The sequence below is a fragment of the Dermochelys coriacea genome, chromosome 27 (genome assembly GCF_009764565.3).
Source record: "Dermochelys coriacea isolate rDerCor1 chromosome 27, rDerCor1.pri.v4, whole genome shotgun sequence".
Taxonomy (NCBI): Eukaryota; Metazoa; Chordata; order Testudines; family Dermochelyidae; genus Dermochelys; species Dermochelys coriacea.
This window is the reverse complement of record NC_050094.1, coordinates 14989906-15008295: the sequence shown is the minus strand read 5'-3', so window position 1 is coordinate 15008295 and position 18390 is coordinate 14989906. Positions and strand designations below refer to the sequence as shown.

Here is an 18390-nt window from a genome sequence, read left to right as displayed (position 1 = left end):
ATAAAACATTCAATCATCTGTTGTTTCTTCACTTATCAGCCAACCTCAAATTCAGGGATTGTGGTTTCCCTTGTAACAGCTGATTTTAACAGCACCTAAGCAGAGCAAGGTCTGAGTCTTGCTCGCTTTCAAGGTGGCCAGCTGTGGCAGGAGAAAAACTGAACTCCCATCTGTAATGTTGCCTGAGAAAGAATCTTGCAGCTCCCTTTTTGAATAAAGGGTCTTCTGGCCCTTAACACCAGCATACCCCTTTAACGTCAAACACAGGATGAGTTCAAAAGCAAATCAACTCTTAAGGGCAGTTTTCTGAATCTAGGTAGCTTATAAAGAGATAAGTCAAATGGTGTTACCTGGAAATACACATTTCCAAGGCATGTGGGTGGCTTTTAGCAGAAGAAGATACAACAAGTTTACTAGGAAATGTATGACAGGCTGTCAAGCCTAATGCCAAACTTAAGTTCAGTGCTGTGGGATACTGCAGCTCTAAATAGCTAAGTAAAAGTGGTCAACAAAAGAGATCTTCAGAACTCCTACTGGTCACCATTTCAGTACCCAGAGCCATTACACTAATAGGTGACATATCAGAGATAAGTAATGGAACCCACTTCACCATCCATCTCCGTGTTTTCCTTAACAGTTACTGCCCCAAGTTTGCTAAGAGAACACATACACCTTTAGCTTGTTTCAACCATACACCAGAAAGTTACAGTTACATAAGCCAGAAAAGTGTCTAAGGCCAAACGTATCGGAAGGAACAACACTTACTGGGTCAATGCCAAATGGATATGGTCCACCAAAGACCCCTGCCACAGCAGGGTCCAGCTGCAAGACAGGGGTGTTCTGAAGCAACTCTTCTCTGTTTGGTTACAAATAGATATAAAGCTTTACAAACTGTAAAAATTGTACTCAACAAAAAAAATATGAGAACACAGAACACCAGCTTCCTCCTGATCCGTGAAGGGGAAGCGCATCTCAGTACAATGAATGGGAGCGTTAGTTATCCTTGTCCCACTTGGGAACCTGCCTAACGAACCAATGTTTCAGCCTCCATGTGCAGTTCAACGCCCATGTGAGACTTAGGGCAGGACCTTCCTGCATGAATCTGAATAACCAGGTTCTTTGGCAAGGCAGCTAAATAACTAATTTGGGTGGAAGAGGATCACCGGTGAAATGCACACACAGGAGGAAGGGAGGAAAACTACAGGCACTTCGCTTCTTTCCATGCATTTTAATAGTGCATCTAAGGCTCTGTTGGGGGAGCTAGACCAGGAAGAACCAACTTACACCCAGTTTATCCAAAGGCATTTGCACTTAAACATCTGCTGCACTTTGTATTTCTTTACATAGCATGTGGCTTCGCTCCCCCAGGAAATGTTTCCTAAAGAAACAACACTGCTGAGGTTCCTGCCCTGCATACATTCCTATGCAATTACAAACTCTGAAAAACAGATTCAGGAACTCAGCCCTATAGTTTTACTTCTCAAGCACCTAATTACTTACGTCCAGTTGCCTTTCGAGAACATTGGCCGCACGCTCCATGATGAGCCGAACATATTAAGTGCTTTGGAGAAGCAGTCATTGTAGATAAGGCCGGTGTACATGGAGAACACTCCCATTAGCAGAATGATGTACCGACCATTAAAAATGGTGTTGAACATCTGTTTAATAAAAAAAGCCAATGAGGACAAGCACACACAAAAACAGAGGCTGAAAACACCCAATTCTAGGGCCCTGGCTGCCAGTCCTGGACTAAAGCCACTGAGCCTTTATCATTTGATGGCAAGAATTAAGGATGCAGGGGTTACAACCGCAAAGAGGACGCAAACTGAGCCTGAAGGACAGATGGCCAGCTTACCAGAGTGGATTAGATGGGACTGTCTCACCTTCCAGCTCAGGGGACGTACAGAAAATATCACATTTGATGAAATTTCTTAAAATTTCAGTGTGACCAGGTGCTGGGGAGATAGTCAGAGCCTGGACAGGTGCTGTAACAGCTTCCCCCACGTTCTGCAACGTGTTTCAGTCCTGAGTTATATCTGTTCATCAATCCAAGATCTAAGCAAGCACAATCAATTTAACCAAGTTGCAGGGAGGTTTAGGACGGTGGGCCGTGAGCGAGAACACGTTTGATTGCAGCTTAGTCTCTGGATTACAACCACTTATCATGGGAACTGGCACCCCCAGTGGTGAAAACCTCACAGATTAACCATCAAACCACGGTCTGTCTGAATCATTGTTTCAGACACAAACTGCAAACCAAAGGAATCCCCACAATTCTGAGAAAGGACATTACTCATCATCTTGTGGTCTATGGACTTTTGTTTGCTTTTGTTTTGTTTTAGTTTGTTCATGTTCTTGACAAACTGTACGTGAAAAAAATAGTTGCACTATTGGCAGTTTGGGAGGGGGTGCGGGGGGAGAAATCAATTTAGATCTCTTTGCTTTAATACAAAACTGAGCTTGACCTAGCACTTTACCTCATTGTCATTCTTCTGTGACAGAATGCGACTTTCCCTAACCACCATCCACACGGCAATTAACGTCATCAGGATTCCATGACCAAAGTCTCCAAACATCACAGCAAACAGGAATGGGAAAGTGATAATCGTGTACGGAGCTAGAAGGGAGGGGAAAACTGATCAGACCTCTCTCTGTTTGGCTCTCCATTTCCACTTATTCTATTAGCAATATAATTCATATATTCATTCCCATCTTCCAAACAGGATCAACCTCCACTGGAGAAACTGGAAAAAACTACATCACCATCATGAGACTTATAAAAGCAGTTCTGTTCATGTGTGGAAATAAGTTTCCGGCAACATTTAACTAAATTGAAAAGGAAAGACACTTATATCCCCCCTGATGTTGGCAATTGCTAGACAATCTCCCATCCTCCTCAAATCTCAGGCAGCATGGGCACAGATCGCTTCTTCTCTCCCAACACATCCATGATTTTTCACCTTAATAATCTTCCCTGTGGAATCAGTGGATACACTGATGGTGTAGTAATTAGTAAGACTGAAGACAGGCACTAGAAAACCCATCTGGAACAAGTGTACTAGCCTGGGCTGCGCAAGAGAGAGACTGGACTGTGTGTGACCTCAATCATCTTTGCCTTCCTCTCAATGGTAAGAAACGCTTTTCTCTACTCTCTGGTCCAACTGGTTCCCAGATGACCTGACTGCAAGGCCTCATTTTGAAGTCTTTTACTTCTTTAAACCTGATACATTAACAAGCGTAGTCAGTTGCTAGAAAAACTACTTGTGCTACTTCTAGGAGATCATGGAAACAGATCAAAATTGCCACCTTCACACAAGCCTGCAGGAGCTTAATGGGATGCAGTTGCTCAAGTGCAAAGAAGCTACAAGGTACTAAACCTTTTAATCTAAAACACAAATATGACTACAGGACATAAGAAATTATGTCATTCACACCTTTAATTTATAAATTACGACAGATTACTTTTTTGGAGTACCTCTAACTATCAGGAATGCAAAATTTAAAGTTATTAAAATTTGATTTTTTTTAAGTGCTCCAATGAGCCCTATCAGCCAATGCAAAAGGCCAAGCACCTATTTATACTCTATCTTGTCTCTGATGATAACAGCAGGTTAGACAAACACCTGTCAGGGATGGTCTAGATAATGCTTAATCCTGCCACGAGTGCAGGGGGACTGGACTAGATGACCTCTTGAGGTCCCTTCCAGTCCTACGATTCTATGACTTATTTCTACCTGCTGTTATATTCTGATCTGCTAAATCCACATCTGCCTTGAGTCTGCATTTTGTGGCCCAGTACTCTCATAAAGTGACCTGCCTGCATAAAGCAGACTACCATCGTGACAATTTAGCCTGAAATCAAAGTTTTCTGATAAGACTGATCTCTCAGAGAGCTTCTGCATTTGCCACTCAAGGAAATGCATTTTACAGCTGACAGGGAGTTGTCCTTGCTTTGAAATCTACCTCTCTTGGTTTAGTGCCCAGAAAATAGCTCTTTGCCACCAAGAGAGTTTATCATTAAGACAATTTTGAGCGTAATGGGGGAGATTCTGCATCTCCCAGAACAGTCACTCAGTCAATACACACTGATTTTGCAGCACTGGTTTGTCATCAAGATGACATTATCAGAAGACTTTGTGAAAGTTTTGGAAAGATCACACTCCTCCTACCCAGCATCACTTGCAATATGCTGCGAAGGGAAAGTGGTGTGTTGCGTAGCGTAACCATCAAAACTTGAAAAGGAAAAGCTAAACATTCCTACTATTCACTCTTCCTACAAAAAACACAGTAAGCGCACAAGTGTCAGCTAAGATCAGCTGGCCTATATGAAGAGCTTTGGGAAACTGTAAATAAAGTTAAGCAAGCAGTAAGTACTGGGGGGAATTTCAGCACAAGAAAGAATTTTACATTATGTGTGGGGTTATTACAACTGATCTAGGTAAGTCTAAAAAAACAGTTGAGTGTAACATTCTTGCTCAACAAGACTCTCTTGATCTCTACTAAAACATGAACAAAACATAATGCAGGGTGTATGCTAATAAGTCAAAGAGTCAGATATAATTTTGTGAGCAATGAAATGCAGGCCCAGCTTTCCTCTTCAGCCCTTTTGAGCTAAGATCCTGATTTTCCATGCAAAGTACCTGTCATTTGCAAGCAACGTGCCAAGGAATTAACGTACAGATGATTGGGCCTACACATTTTCAAAAATAGCCAGCAATAATGTTTGTTTTACAATTCACGGTAACAGAGGATACACTCGCTCAGACAACTGGGTCAATCCTGAGCAAGGGCTTTGAATATCAGGAGAGAAACCAGGCCACCGAGTCACTAGATCAGAGGTCCTATGAGTGGATCAGAGGGATGAACAGATAGAGTGCGTGTTTACCTGGATTTATCTCCCGGTAAGTTCCAATGCCATATGCGTCTACTATATTCTGAAAGCCAGAAGTGAACTTGTTGGTTTTGTTGTAAGTTGGCGGGGTCTGATTGGTTTGCATCCTATTCAGGATGGATGGAACAGTGGATCCGCTGTGCTCCTGTTTTAAAAACAAGCAGAAAAACTGAGGTTAGAGACTCCTCCTTCCCCAGGCAAGCGAAGTACAGAGGGGCAGGTTTGCCTCTCATTGGCATCAGGAAAGCTGCAGGGAACTTGCATGTTTGCAGTCCACTTGCACAATGCAGGAACACACTGCAGCCCTAGGATAAAGTTCCTCCTGCCTTTTTGAGCCCCCTGTGTGCCCCCACTCCAATGTTCTCCCCCATTCTGATTTCTCCTGTCTGGGACATAAGTCACAGGCGTTAACATTTAGGAACTGTACTGGGAGGATGGGCAGGGCTGAGGTGGGGGCATATGCAGGAATCTATTAATGACACCCATCAATTAGTTCTTTGATCTATAGCCAATTACAGAGGTGGCTGCCGCTGCCGGCTCTGCTAACCAGATGTCAGGGACTCTGTGTGTTCCCCATTTCCCCCAAAACCAATAAGGTTCTCTCCACTGAAGCCTAGAACATTGCCTGAAATTTTGGAATTGATAGGTTGGACAGTCAAAAGTTATTCCATTGCAGAGCGACAGAAATGCTGTAAGAATGGAGCTTGGCCAGACATGTCTGTAGGAGAGTAAGTGTGCTACTGTGCCTGACACACCACGGTCATGTCTCATCATCTGGGAGTCGAGCACACGGGTCCCAGTTTTCACCACTCAGACATGGCAACTACACAACATCTGACTTGCTTAAGAGGCAGATCTGACGGACGAGCCATTATTTGAGGCTCAGTGCCTGCTGCTAAGAAGCATAAAAGCTTCACTTCAAAACTGTGTCTAGCAGAGATAACAATGGAAAAGCATGTCTATACTGGAAAATGATTTTGCACAGAGGGTGTGTTCTTGTTTTATCATGAATCGAGGCAAGTACTCTAGTCATATGAGCACAGAGAATACGGGAATCTAGATTGAAGATCTTGTTTACTTTTATAGTTGAAGGACTTCAGATCAAAGAAAGATGGTGTGAGTATGGGGGAAGGATTCAGAACAAAGGGAGCCAATCATCCAGGGCCTGATCCTCAAGGAGTTCAGAGCCCAAAAGCATGTTACGGTTTTGCAGTAAGGAGACCTATAGGTCAGCAAGTAGCTCAGCAACTGATGGGGAAGGTGGGTTTCATAAAAATCTGATGACAGGAATCGTATTTCACTGGTGGATTTTGTATCTCTGAGGAGGGACGTGTCTACTGTGCCAGCTGCCAAGTTCCCTCCAAGCATTTCTGGAGGGCAGTTGGTAGGTGGGCTCCTTATTGGCTGGGCTTGCCAGCTTGCAGAGCTCTAATCACCTCTGTCCAATGAGCAGCGTCAACCAGAGCTGCAAGTAGAACAGCAGACTTGCCCAATCAAAGGAACAAATGCAGATATTGTTCTGGACAAGTTATCTCCATTTTTGACTTTATGGCATTACGTGCCCCAGGCAAGCAACCAACTCTGAAGTATTGCCAATGTTTGTTAAGTCCATCTCTCCAACAACCAGTATTTTCTAGAACTCTGGGTGAGTGCTTTTCTGGTAACCATAGTTTTTACAGTTTAAATAAAAGTATCCTCTATGAATGTTGCCATTTTTATATACAGCCTAAGGGATGCCTTTCAAAACTCCACAGTCCAGTCTGGCTCCTCAGGTGCAATAAGTCAGGGTTCAGCTGTTGAGATTTGCGTGGGAGGTAAGTGTTAGTGACAATTGCTGCAGTTCAAAAGCAAGGAGATACTCACGGTGCCTCTTCTGAGAGCAAACTGGATGGAATCGAGGTCCGCGACAGGACACCAGACTTCAGCAATCAAGCACTTCTGGGTCACGTCAATGTTACACAGGTTCAGGGTATGGTAGATAGCCTTCATCTTCCGCACTTTGATGAACCACACGCGGATATTTTTAGCAGCTGCCTGCAGGACTCGCTGGCGATGGTCTTCCGTTTGGTTCAGCACCTTGCATGGAAAAGTGGGACCAAGACAGCAGTGAGGTATTCGGTTGCAAAGTGTAGCAGAGAGTAGGGCACAACACTAGAGCGGCTAGTGGTCAGGGCCTACGGAAAAGCCTGAGTCAGTGGGGGCTGAGGGCCCAACACCCCCATGTTTGGAATTTGCTTTTCAGTCTCCTCACACACACTCTAGTTTAGCCAAAAGCGACTCTTGGAAAGAAATACACAACACAGCTCTAGGCTAACTTCCTCCCCAGCAGAGGATTCCAAGGGAGACGGGGAATCGTCCAGATGCCCAAGTGGAGATTTTTCTCTCCACCCAGCTTTAACTGACAATTGCAGAGAAATGACTGCATATTGTGCAGTGCCAGAGCTCCACTTTGGTGGTAGGGGACACAAGGAGCTTATGTTTAAAGGGTCAGAATTCATTCACATTTGGCTCTCAGAACTGGCTGAGCAGAGAGAAAAAGAGAGAGAGTTCTTTGGCGGGGTCTGACTGGAATGTGCCTCCAGATCCGGCCAAGACAGTTTCAGAGACTGTAAAGCCTCTCAAGTTCAAGTGGAAATGGCGGTACGTGACAAAGCGATCATGTGTAGCTTGGAACGAGCTCCTGCATTCTTGACCATTTTCTGATTGCTAATTAACTGTTCTCAGCAGCTTCATGCTATAGAGTTGGCATCTGTAAAAGCAGTGCCCTGCATTCAACGCCTTTCGTTGTAGCTTTTGCATCTGATTCCTCTCTTGACATTTTATTTCCATAAATCTCTCTCTCCATTAAATCCATTTCAGTCTTCCTGAAATGCATCTTGCTTCCCTTTCCCTGGATTTAGCATTGACAGAGCTGGCACTAGGCAGCTTCACAGGTTGCCGATTCAGTTCTTTGCTAGCCACTTGTTTATTCATTGCTTTCACCGACACCCAGAGCGGCACCACAAGAGAGATCAGTTTTTAATACAGCAGACCTCCAGGGCACCATGCTGTGAAAGTTCACAGACAGGCAGAAAACCTCTGGCAGCATGAACTAATACTGGCCTTTTAATCTGTGATCACAGATTTGACCATTTTCATCTACAAAGACCCTAAAGAAGAAAGCCTCAGACCATCAGGTTTCTAGCTTTGAAGACAAAACACTCCTCTCTTACTCCCTTGATTGCTAGTGTGAATTTCAATATCAATGCCAATATTTACACATAGACGGTTATTCACTCAGCCTCCTGGAAAAATTAAACCTCTCTAAGTAGGCAGCTGAACGGAACCAAGTAGAGAAACAAAATTATTCTCTGATCTTGAAATTGTTTAATCTCATAGCAGATTCTCTATCTCGTTTAATTGGAAACTGTTAGCACAAGCCATATCTACATCTAGCCTAGCCAATTAGTCTCAGACAAATGGGATCCACCCTTCAGTTCATGTAAGCCATCCAGCATTCCATAGGCTAAAGCAGCATTGACCCCATTTGTTCGGCATTATTACCATTTGAAGATCATCAATCCTGGTATTGACTCCAGAAGCCATTTCCTTCCTCTCCTGAGGTGTCTCTGGGCAAGGGTAGAGGGAGGCACGGAACCTGAATGGTTTAAGGTGAAAAGCCAAATTGATACATAATGCTCAGTAAAGGAGTGCTTTGCCGGTGAAAATGTCTAGCCATCATTCACCAAGTCAGATGGCTACAACTCAAGTTTGCTCAAGGCCAAATCATTATCTGACCACACTGGCTTCCATATCCAAACCCTTGACATTAACATAGTACATTTTGCAGGTGTAAAATTCATTCTGAGCAAGAGAAAAGACAACAAAACTGACAAAGAATATGTTGAGAACTTAGGCAACAAAACCAGTCTCAATAGCATATTTAACTAGTAATCAACTATTACACCAACGTAGCTGCTGTTCAGACGCACTGGCCTCCACCAGCAGGAAATCTTTCATGTTTCTGATGAGAAGCATGAGTTAATTTCAGTATGTAATAACTTGGTTGCTTTCACATTTTTTCTATAATGGTCCCTTCTGACCTTAGTATCTGTAACAGCAAAAGCAGTTCATCCCCTTTAAGGATTAAAAACTGGGAGTGGCTAATTTGGTTGTCCAACAAACTTCAGTAACGCATACCATGTGATGTTTATTAGGGTTACTATGTCAAGGTCAACAAAGGATTTCTATTATGCTATTATTTGCATCATCACAGATTTTCTGATTAATACAGGCTCAAGGAACTGTTAAAGTACATATTAAGACACTCAATTTGTATTTCAAGCTGCATTACAAATATATTATATGAACGACCTGATTTTCAGAAGTGCTAAGCACGGCTGAAAAATCAAGCCACAGGTGTTTTAAAGTCTGATTTCTTCTTACCCTTCACAGATTTTCTTGACTCTATTTTTTAGCTGATCACCTTGGAAAAAAATAATAAACACCGACTTGTGCACGTAGTCTCCCTAGAACGGACAAAACCAGATGCAGTGTAAGACCCAAGTACTATACAGGAACTAGCTATTCTAGCTCATTATAACACAGCTCCTTATTCTTCCTCTTGCATATACGAATATACAGGAAATTATAGCTGCACATTGAGTCAAGAACATACCCTATAACTGTCACAAAAAACTCACGGTGAAAGGAGCTCTCTCTTCGTACTGCAGCTAAATGCTCTATTTGATTATCAGATCTATAAAACCCATACAAGAATAAATTGAAAAATCATGGGGAAATTAGAAGTTTTTATTGCTTAACATTTGGCTGCAGTTGGGTGTGTATCACTATCTCTTCCAGCCAGCCCCACTCTGTCTTAAAGCAGCAAGTAAAAGAATGAATGGAAATAAAGGTGATGCATGTGGTATATTTAATTAAAGGAATGCCCAGAGCCTAAAAACCTGGAATTCTCCAGGGAGGTCCACAGCACATTCTTTGTGCAGCTGTTTGGATTTAGATATCTAACTCCCCTTTCCTGCATTTGTTAATAAGATGTTGTTCTACCTTGCATAGGAAATTTAGCTTAATGTTTCTGAGAATAATTACACTAGGTGTAACCTCATTGTCCAACACTTCCTTAAATTAAGAATATAGTCCCTCTCTGGCAGACAGCTGGTGTTCAGTTCAGTTACCAGCAATCAGTAGAGCAACACAGCAACCAAATTCATAGGGAAAATAGGAAGTAACAACTGAATGAAGTTTCAAATCTTTATTTCACTGCAGCCCACAGTCCTCCTTTTGCTAATTCTTAACTGAAGCAGCTATGGAGTTGCAGAGTTTCCAATGCTTGGGTCCTATACATCGGTGTATGCCATTAACAAAATAAAATAAGCATCGCTCCTAGTCAGAATGTTTACCACAGGGGTTGGCAACCTTTCGGTGTGCTGAGTCTTCATTGATTCACTCTAAATTTAAGGGTTTGTGCGCTAGTAATACATTTGAACATTTTTAGAAGGTCTCTTTCTATAAGTCTTTACATACAACAATAGTTTAGTTATATATTAAAGTAAATAAGGTTTTTAAAAATGTTTAAGAAGCTTCATTTAAAATTAAAATGCAAAGCCCTCCGGACCAGTGGCCAGGACCCGGGCAGTGTGAGTGCCACTGAAAATCAGCTTGCGTGCCGCCTTTGGCATGCGTGCCATAGGTTACCTCCCCTGGTTTACCATTTAGATTCTAAGGAAGGCCAATGGAAACAAGAGCTACTATAAAAGGCCTTGAAGCTCACATTTGGTGACCATCTTTAAAAGATTAAAAGGAAAGATTTTTTTAAAAAATAGTGCAAAAGACTCCAAATGAGTAACAGATTCTATACAGAGACTTCCAAACTGGTCACCACTACCACCCAAACAAGGCAAGAGGTGCTCAGCCTCGGCTGCAGATAGGAGTAATACTTACACAGTACCGTAGATGGGCATGGCACTTTACAAAAGAAGGAGTCCCTATCCTAAAGAGGTTACAAGTGAAGGGCCTGATCCTACAACTCTAGCCCGAAGGCAAGAGGGGATGACTAACACAGGGAGCGGGCAGGGAGGACCATAGTGAAGACAGTGCAGTCATGCAGGTTTCAAGAACATGGAATGTCAGCAAACATGCAATGCAGGTGAAAAACAACTCTGAACTCAGGCTGTATCAGGGAGAAACCATTTCTCAGGAACAAATGCCTTTGTTATTTCAGGACCTGATCCTGCAATGAACTCCATGCAGGTAAAATGAGGTGAAGAGCTCACAGAGCTCATTGCAGGATCATGGCCTGAGTCTGACTGTACGTTTGTTACTCATTTGGGGTCTCCTAGTATTTTGCCTCCATGAAAAACAATTCATTTTACCGTCACAGGATCCTCCAGAGGGTTTTCGATTTCAGCCTGACGCAGGAATACGTTTCCTCGACACACTCGCCACAACATGCGCTCAAAGGTAGGGATTCGCTCTCGGTTGATCACACCGGCCACAAATCTGCATGAGGCAGAAAAAAAACTGGATTAGGATGCTGCCTCTAGTGTTTGTACAGCACAGGCACAAAGAATCTGGAGCTGCAAAAGGTTAACTGGAGGCTAGCTAATAAATCAAGGTTTTAAGCTAGAAAATCCAACTGACTTGTTTTTGGTTAGTTCTGTAATCAAAATGGCGCGCGCGCACGCACGCACACACACACACACACACACACACACACACACAGAGGAAACAGCTGGAACATGTCAAAGGCTGTGCCCTCCATCCCCTTTGAGAGCAAGCTTTACTGTCCGCAGATTAAGTTCTTAAAAAGTAAAAAGCACTTTAATGCTTTCAAACAGTAGTTTCCCCTTCAATCATATGACTTCCACGCCTGTTGCTGTCAGTTTCATGCCGCTCCTGTAACTTCCACGCCAAGAACTGTACAAGGCAGGAAGGGCAGCAAGAGGCTACACGGCTTTCAAAGACCATAGGCATTTACTTTAGAGGAGAGCACTGGTGCAAACTCCTAGGTCCAGTTAAAGTGATATGACAAAAGTGCTTATGGCTTCTACATTTCTGTTTCAAAGGTGACCTGGAATCAACTAATGAAAAGGGATAAAAATAAGTGGCCTTATTGTCAAAGATGCTATGCTCCTATTGACTAATGGAAGCTATGAATTTTCTGTAAGTTTGAAAATCAGGCCTCAAATGCTTAAGGAATAGACTAGCTCTAGCTTTCTGTGCTGGTATGCAAGACACCAGAGAATGACTTCCTTCTTCAGCTACTTTCTCCCTGGGCTAGTAGGGGCTGGAAAGTTAACAGATGCGGGGGCAGGGAAGGATGGAGACCCTTATTAGAGGATTGTGGATTGACACTGATAGGCTTAAGGTCCCAGTGTGGAGGTCCTCAGGACTGTGTTTGAAGCCTTCTGGATTCCAGATGCGAGTGAACAATTCAGGCAGACAAAATAGAAAGTATAAAAGTTGCTGTTACCCAAGTCGTAGAGGGGCACCTCTTCCGATCTCACTCGGCTCCAGGAGCGAAGAGGATTCCTCCAGCAGGTCTGGATCCGCCATCTGCTGATGATGCAATTCAGCCTGAATTCATAAATCAATATCTAATGAAACTAGTTAGTGGCATGCAGGGAAGAGGAACCAGGAGACAGTTTCCAGGAGAGGGAGGGGGAAAAAACAAAAAACAAAAACACCCCCAAAGGATACAAAAAAAAAAAAAATGATGATGATGAAATAACAGAGACCAAGGGTCACACAAGGGAGGAGAAAAACAAGAGGTAAGCAGAATGGCTCAGCAAAGTTTCTACACAAAAGGGTCTGGAGATTGCAAAAGAAAAACAAGATGCTTGTGGGATATATAATTCTGCAGATGGGTGGAAGTTAGATTTTACCCAAAGTTATGTTCCCAAAGAATGTTCTTAACTTTTTGAAGATGGTGTAGAGCAGGGAATCGGCAACCTTTGGCACGTGGCCATTCAGGAAAATCCGCAGGCAGGCCGGGACGGTTTGTTTACCTACAGCGTCTGCAGGTTTGGCAGATCACTGGCTGTGGCTCCCACTGGCTGTGGTTCACTGTTTCAGGCTCATGGGGGCTGCAGGAAGCGGCATGGGCCGAAGGATGTGCTGGACGCCGCTTCCCACAGCCCCCATTGGCCTGGAACAGCGAACCACAGCCAGAGGGAGCTGTGATCGGCCAAACCCACGGACGCTGCAGGTAAACAAACCTTCCTGGCCTGCCAGCAGATTTCTCTGACGGGCCACGTGCCAAAGGTTGCCGATCCCTGCTGTAGAGTGACCCAACATGCTTCCATCACTAATTTCTGAACTTAGGGGAAATGGATGAAGAGAGGTACAGATAAATATTCATTTATGTACCATATGACTGCTGCGTTTCTGTGCATTTTCTATATATTTACCAGTGGCCACAGGCGTTGCAAACATAGTTGCCTTTTTAAGTGGAACAGCAGTCAGGATTCTTTCACTCTCTCAAATTCAGTCCACTCAAGCCAGGTTCATAAGAATGCTGCCCAGGCAAGATTTCTGTAGTAGGTCCAGCTGACTAAAACATAAGGAAAGTTTGCACTTCTGCTGCACCCAAGAACTGGATGCTTTACAGATCTTTACACCTCATAATATCCCACTGAAGAGCGCACATAGCGTCATTTCATTCTAAAGTTGGGTGACCTTAGCCTAGTCCCTTCACCTCTCAATGCTAAGTTCATACATTAAGTCAGTGGCAAAGCCAGTAATAAAACCGGAGAGTCCTGCATGCTAGATGTCCTGTCTATCCAGGACTCGGACTCTCCTTCCATGATTGCACGTCTATGACCTGAAGAATGCATTTTTGAGAGTGAATACCCTTTTTTCATTGTAAGATATTCAGCACCTAGATAAATACATATATGGCAGTGATGTACATAGACCTAATACTATCAACTATGCCAGTGCCACCAATTCAAAACAAGCACATGACTTGACTTGCTGGTCATCATGGAAAAGGCCACCCAAATACAGGAGAACCTGCTTCAACACAGGAAAAAGAAACTCATTGACCGCACACCCCGAGTTGTCACCTACCATTCCACAATGGAACCCATGCAGTGCATCATCAAACTACAACCCGCACCTGAAGGGGGCCACATTTTAAAGAATTCTTTAAAGAATTTAAAAGAATTCTTTCCCGAATGCCTTCTTCTGGCCTTTGAATAACCTCTCAACTTCACCATGCTCATCGTCAGAAGAAAGCTCCCCAGAAACCAAGACACACCAACTCAAAGCGGCACCAGACACTATCAGAGTAACAGATACAAAACCTGCAGATGTAGCTCCACTGCTACAATGATCAATACCCCCACAACACACCTTTCAAGATTCATGGGTCCTAGACATGCCTGACACAACATGCAGTGTACCTCATCAAATGCATCTAATGCCCCAACAACAACTATGTGGGTGAAACCAGACTATCGCTACGCTCTCCAATTAACTCCCACAGAACAATGATAGAAGACAACACCACCATATCACTGGTTGGTGAACACTCTTCACAAAGCGATCACTCCATATCTGATCTTTCAATACTTTTCCTCAAGGAAACCTGCCACAATACCTTCCAAAGGTAAGCCTGGGAACTCAAAATCATAAGTCTCCTAGACATCAAAAACCCAGGGACTTAACAGGGACAATAGTTCTATGGCTCATTACAACAATCTGTAAATACATCACACTTCCTACTGCCCTTAATGGCTCACTTCAAACCCTTTATGCATAACAATCTACCGCCCAACTGTCCGCTCCATTTCAAGTGACCACCTCCAACATTCTTTACCCCTTCTGTTTGTCCCGCCTTGTATTTAGCTCAGGCACTCGGCTTCTTTCCCGAGACCTGAAGTGCTCTGAGTAGCTTGAAAACTTGTACCTTGCAGCACCACAAGTTGGTCCAGTACAAGATATTACCTCACCTACTTCTCTCTCATATTAAAATGGAAAACTGTAAATTACTTTCTATTTATTGTGATTAATTTGCAGGCTGAAATTCCTGGGAACATAACTTGTAAATATTAGTGATTCAAATTAGGAAGGATGTTAATACCACATCCTCTCACAGAGCATTAACGCAATGCATTGTTGGGAACTCTGTCCCAAAATTTCCACCCCTGCAGTTTATAAAATGAAATGGAGAAACTAAGGAACTCCCCTGTGCCCAAAAGGACCAAATGCTACCCTGAGATGTGCATAGGGTTTCCCACTGATTTCAATGGGTGCTCCCTGCACTGATATGAAGGCAGAATTTGGCCCTAAATATGTAAATTGTGTGTACGCTACAGCCTTGTAAAAATGTTATGCAAGTTTACCAGTGAAGGCACAAAATCCATCTGCCCATATATTCTCATAATGAAAAACCCCAGAAAGATATTTTTCTTGCCAATCAAAAAAAGGCCACTTGTTCTGGGAGAGAATTTTGCCAGGCTGATGTATCACACACAGGATACAGCTCAACTGCCTGCTCATGAATACTTAGCTACAGTTTACAAACAGTAAAAATAAATAACAAAATTAAGGTAACCATTAGTGTACTTCTGAAGAGTGATAAAGAAATATTTTCCCTTATAAGCCAACCCATTCCATCATTTTACGCATTTAATCCAAATAAAAGTAAACTGCATGGAAACCTTAATGTTTCATAGAGGAAAATAACCAAAATAGTCAAGGGCCCCAAACCAACACACCGCCCCCCCCAAACTGAAAGACTTTAAATTACTTTTTAAAATTAAAATGGCAGAATTCCTAGATCTAACAAAATCATGGAAAATAAGATCAATTCTACCAAAGGGGCTTGTATTGCATTTGTTGTAAGACAATATTTACTGTTGCTAGATTTTTGTAAGGTATGTGTTAGCCTAGATGAGGCATGCCTCATTTTTGCCAACACAATTTATATTTCAGAGTATTTGTCAAGGCAGAAAGATAGTTTCTTGCTTAAACACATCTGTGGAAACAGCTCTATTAGCTAGGGTGGTCGGTGATGCAACACCATGCTTTGGTGTCCCTGAGCCTCTGACTGCCAGAAGCTGGGACACGATGATGGGGACGGATCACTTGATAATTGCCCTCTTCTGTTAATCTTGGTAACAAATCCATCTTCTGGCAGGGTCGGTTATTACAACAGATGTTACTATGAAATGTAACCGTAGCAGGACTATTCAAGACTCCTGGAAGTTTGTTGGGGAAGGTGAGAGCTGTTCAGACACAATGTAGGAAGACAGAGGACTGGCCATCCCATAAGGTCCCTTCGGCTCATAATTTTCAGCAGCTTGCAATGGAGTATCACAGAGAATCAGAACTGCTAAGAGAAAAGGAGTACTTGTGGCACCTTAGAGACTAACAAATTTATTTGAGCATAAGCTTTCGTGAGCTACAGCTCACTTCATCGGATGCATGAATCGTAATGCTTCCGATGAAGTGAGCTGTAGCTCACGAAAGCTTATGCTCAAATAAATTTGTTAGTCTCTAAGGTACCACAAGTACTCCTTTTCTTTTTGCGATTACAGACTAACACGGCTGCTACTCTGAGAACTGCTAAGGAGGATTTTATCTTATTCTGCATAAAAAACACCCAACCTATACCCTCCTATGTATACGACTATGAGAATGACATCAAAGAATCATTTAAAGCAATTCTGGAGCATCAGTCACACAGATTAGGAGTCCCTTAATTTCAAGGCCCGAAATTAGAGATTTAGCCATCTTCCTTCCCTTGATTAGTGATAAAACCAAATCTTGAATGAGAAACATCAAGAAACAAAAGTTCTGCTATGCAAATGCTTTTGACAGGTGTAAATAGCTCATACAATTCAAGCCCCTTCACCTTCATTTTCACAAGAAATGAAAGGGATTCAATTCACCATCTAATTTATTAATCCAGAGCCCAGAGGGGGATGACAGATGCAACAAAAACTAAAGAAAGCAGACTGTGAGAGGAGTTAGAGGAAAGGGAGATAGGGGACTGCATGCCATTAACCATTACTTTTCCAGTCTTCTTTACGCGCTCATATTCTAGGATGCTTATGGTAAAAGATTCAGAGAAATCTCTCCGGCTCATACTGCTCTTCATAAGCAAAGACAAGAAGACTGAGAAAAGGATCATAATCATCAACAATATATATATATATATATATACACATATGTGTGTGTGTGTGTGTTATGTAATGGACAAGAAATGGCTACATTGGAGACATGTCATTTTGTTCTTTTATGACTAATATTCTATTCATTCTCCCTCTCCCACTGCACATTCTAGAAAAACAGTAAAGATTGAGTAGAAAGTCATTTCAATTGAGCCATTTCTTGTGTAACTAATTACTATGAATAACTGAGAATACACAGACTTTTAGTTACAGATGAAAAATGTCTTCAAGTGTTGAAGGCACTGTGCAAAGATGGTATTTTCAGTGAAGAAATAAAACAGTGATTAGTGATAATAGCTGGACTGCACAATCTTAAGAGTCTCAAGAAGTCTTCCCAGAGGCAGATATCAACCACTGGACCTAGTCAATGTGCATTTGGCGTCAAGTTACGTACACTGTAAATGGAAGTAGTTAGCTCTAAATGTAAATACATTCAGTGGAAGGTTACTCAATGAGTATTTATCCTGAGACCGCATTACAAATCTCAACGTGTTATTGCTTTGCTATAATCCATATGCTGCTGTGTAACGTCTGCTACTCCAATTGATAGGAGGGATAAATATTGATATTAATCTTGCCTGGTTGAGAATGGGAGCCTCATGGGAACACTTGTTACAAATGCCTTTAAATGGGCAGAATGACCCACAGTTTTTGTTTCAACATTACATGGATTTTGATTGGATTAAATTGAAATATGTTAATACTGTACCTGAAGAAAAGCATTAGCTAGGTGTTAGTTACTATATACTTTGTAAGTGTAAGTACCCTGAAAAGAGGTGCATTAGTAATGATTTTATACAACACTAATTGCACTTGCTCTATTTTTTTCTATGTTCAATTAGAACAGGCAGAAAATAATCCTTGTTACTTACTGCAGTCAAGCAGTAGATCATCATGTTGTCACTGTTTGTCCAAACAGACTCACCTAATGGAATCAGCAACTTGCAAACTGACATTCAACACCTGAAGAGGAGATAATCATACAGTACCCAGCCCATTGGCTGATCACAGCCAGTAGCACCCATGTTATCAGTCATGATGCATGTGAGAGCCTGGGCAGGACAACCCATAATGGTATCTCTTTTGCTCCTATAAAAACCATGCCTGTGCCAGAGGAGAATAAAGTTTTGAGGAAGCCAACTCTGCAGGACTATACACTTCATGCCTTTACAATCAGCAAGGCACAAAGTGCTTCAGCACTCCATAGCCACCTCTGGGCTGGCATGGAATGCAACACATACTATGAAAAATATTTCCCTCCCAGTCTAAGAAGGTACATGGCCAGTTTCCTCTCCTGAGAGAGAGAGAGAGACTGTAAGG

The 18390-nt window shown here is 42.5% G+C and overlaps 1 protein-coding gene across 13 annotated transcripts in view; it reads right to left on the bottom strand.

Moving 5' to 3' along the window:
- ATP6V0A1 (ATPase H+ transporting V0 subunit a1) overlaps positions 1 to 18390 on the bottom strand; it is a 74591-nt gene that overhangs the window by 24619 nt on the left and 31582 nt on the right. For 5 of the 13 annotated variants that reach the window (XM_043503405.1, XM_038385205.2, XM_038385204.2 and 2 more), the window contains exons 6-14: positions 12363 to 12445; positions 11263 to 11389; positions 9317 to 9399; positions 8435 to 8528; positions 6755 to 6967; positions 4886 to 5036; positions 2478 to 2617; positions 1501 to 1658; positions 766 to 856 (exon numbers count right to left, since the gene is read on the bottom strand). In XM_043503405.1, the coding sequence (XP_043359340.1) occupies positions 766 to 856; positions 1501 to 1658; positions 2478 to 2617; positions 4886 to 5036; positions 6755 to 6967; positions 8435 to 8528; positions 9317 to 9399; positions 11263 to 11389; positions 12363 to 12445 (1140 nt within the window). Of the gene's footprint in view, positions 1 to 765; positions 857 to 1500; positions 1659 to 2477; positions 2618 to 4885; positions 5037 to 6754; positions 6968 to 8434; positions 8529 to 9316; positions 9400 to 11262; positions 11390 to 12362; positions 12467 to 18390 lie in introns of all 13 variants that reach the window. The other 8 variants (XM_038385196.1, XM_038385199.1, XM_043503406.1 and 5 more) reach the window with 2 other exon arrangements.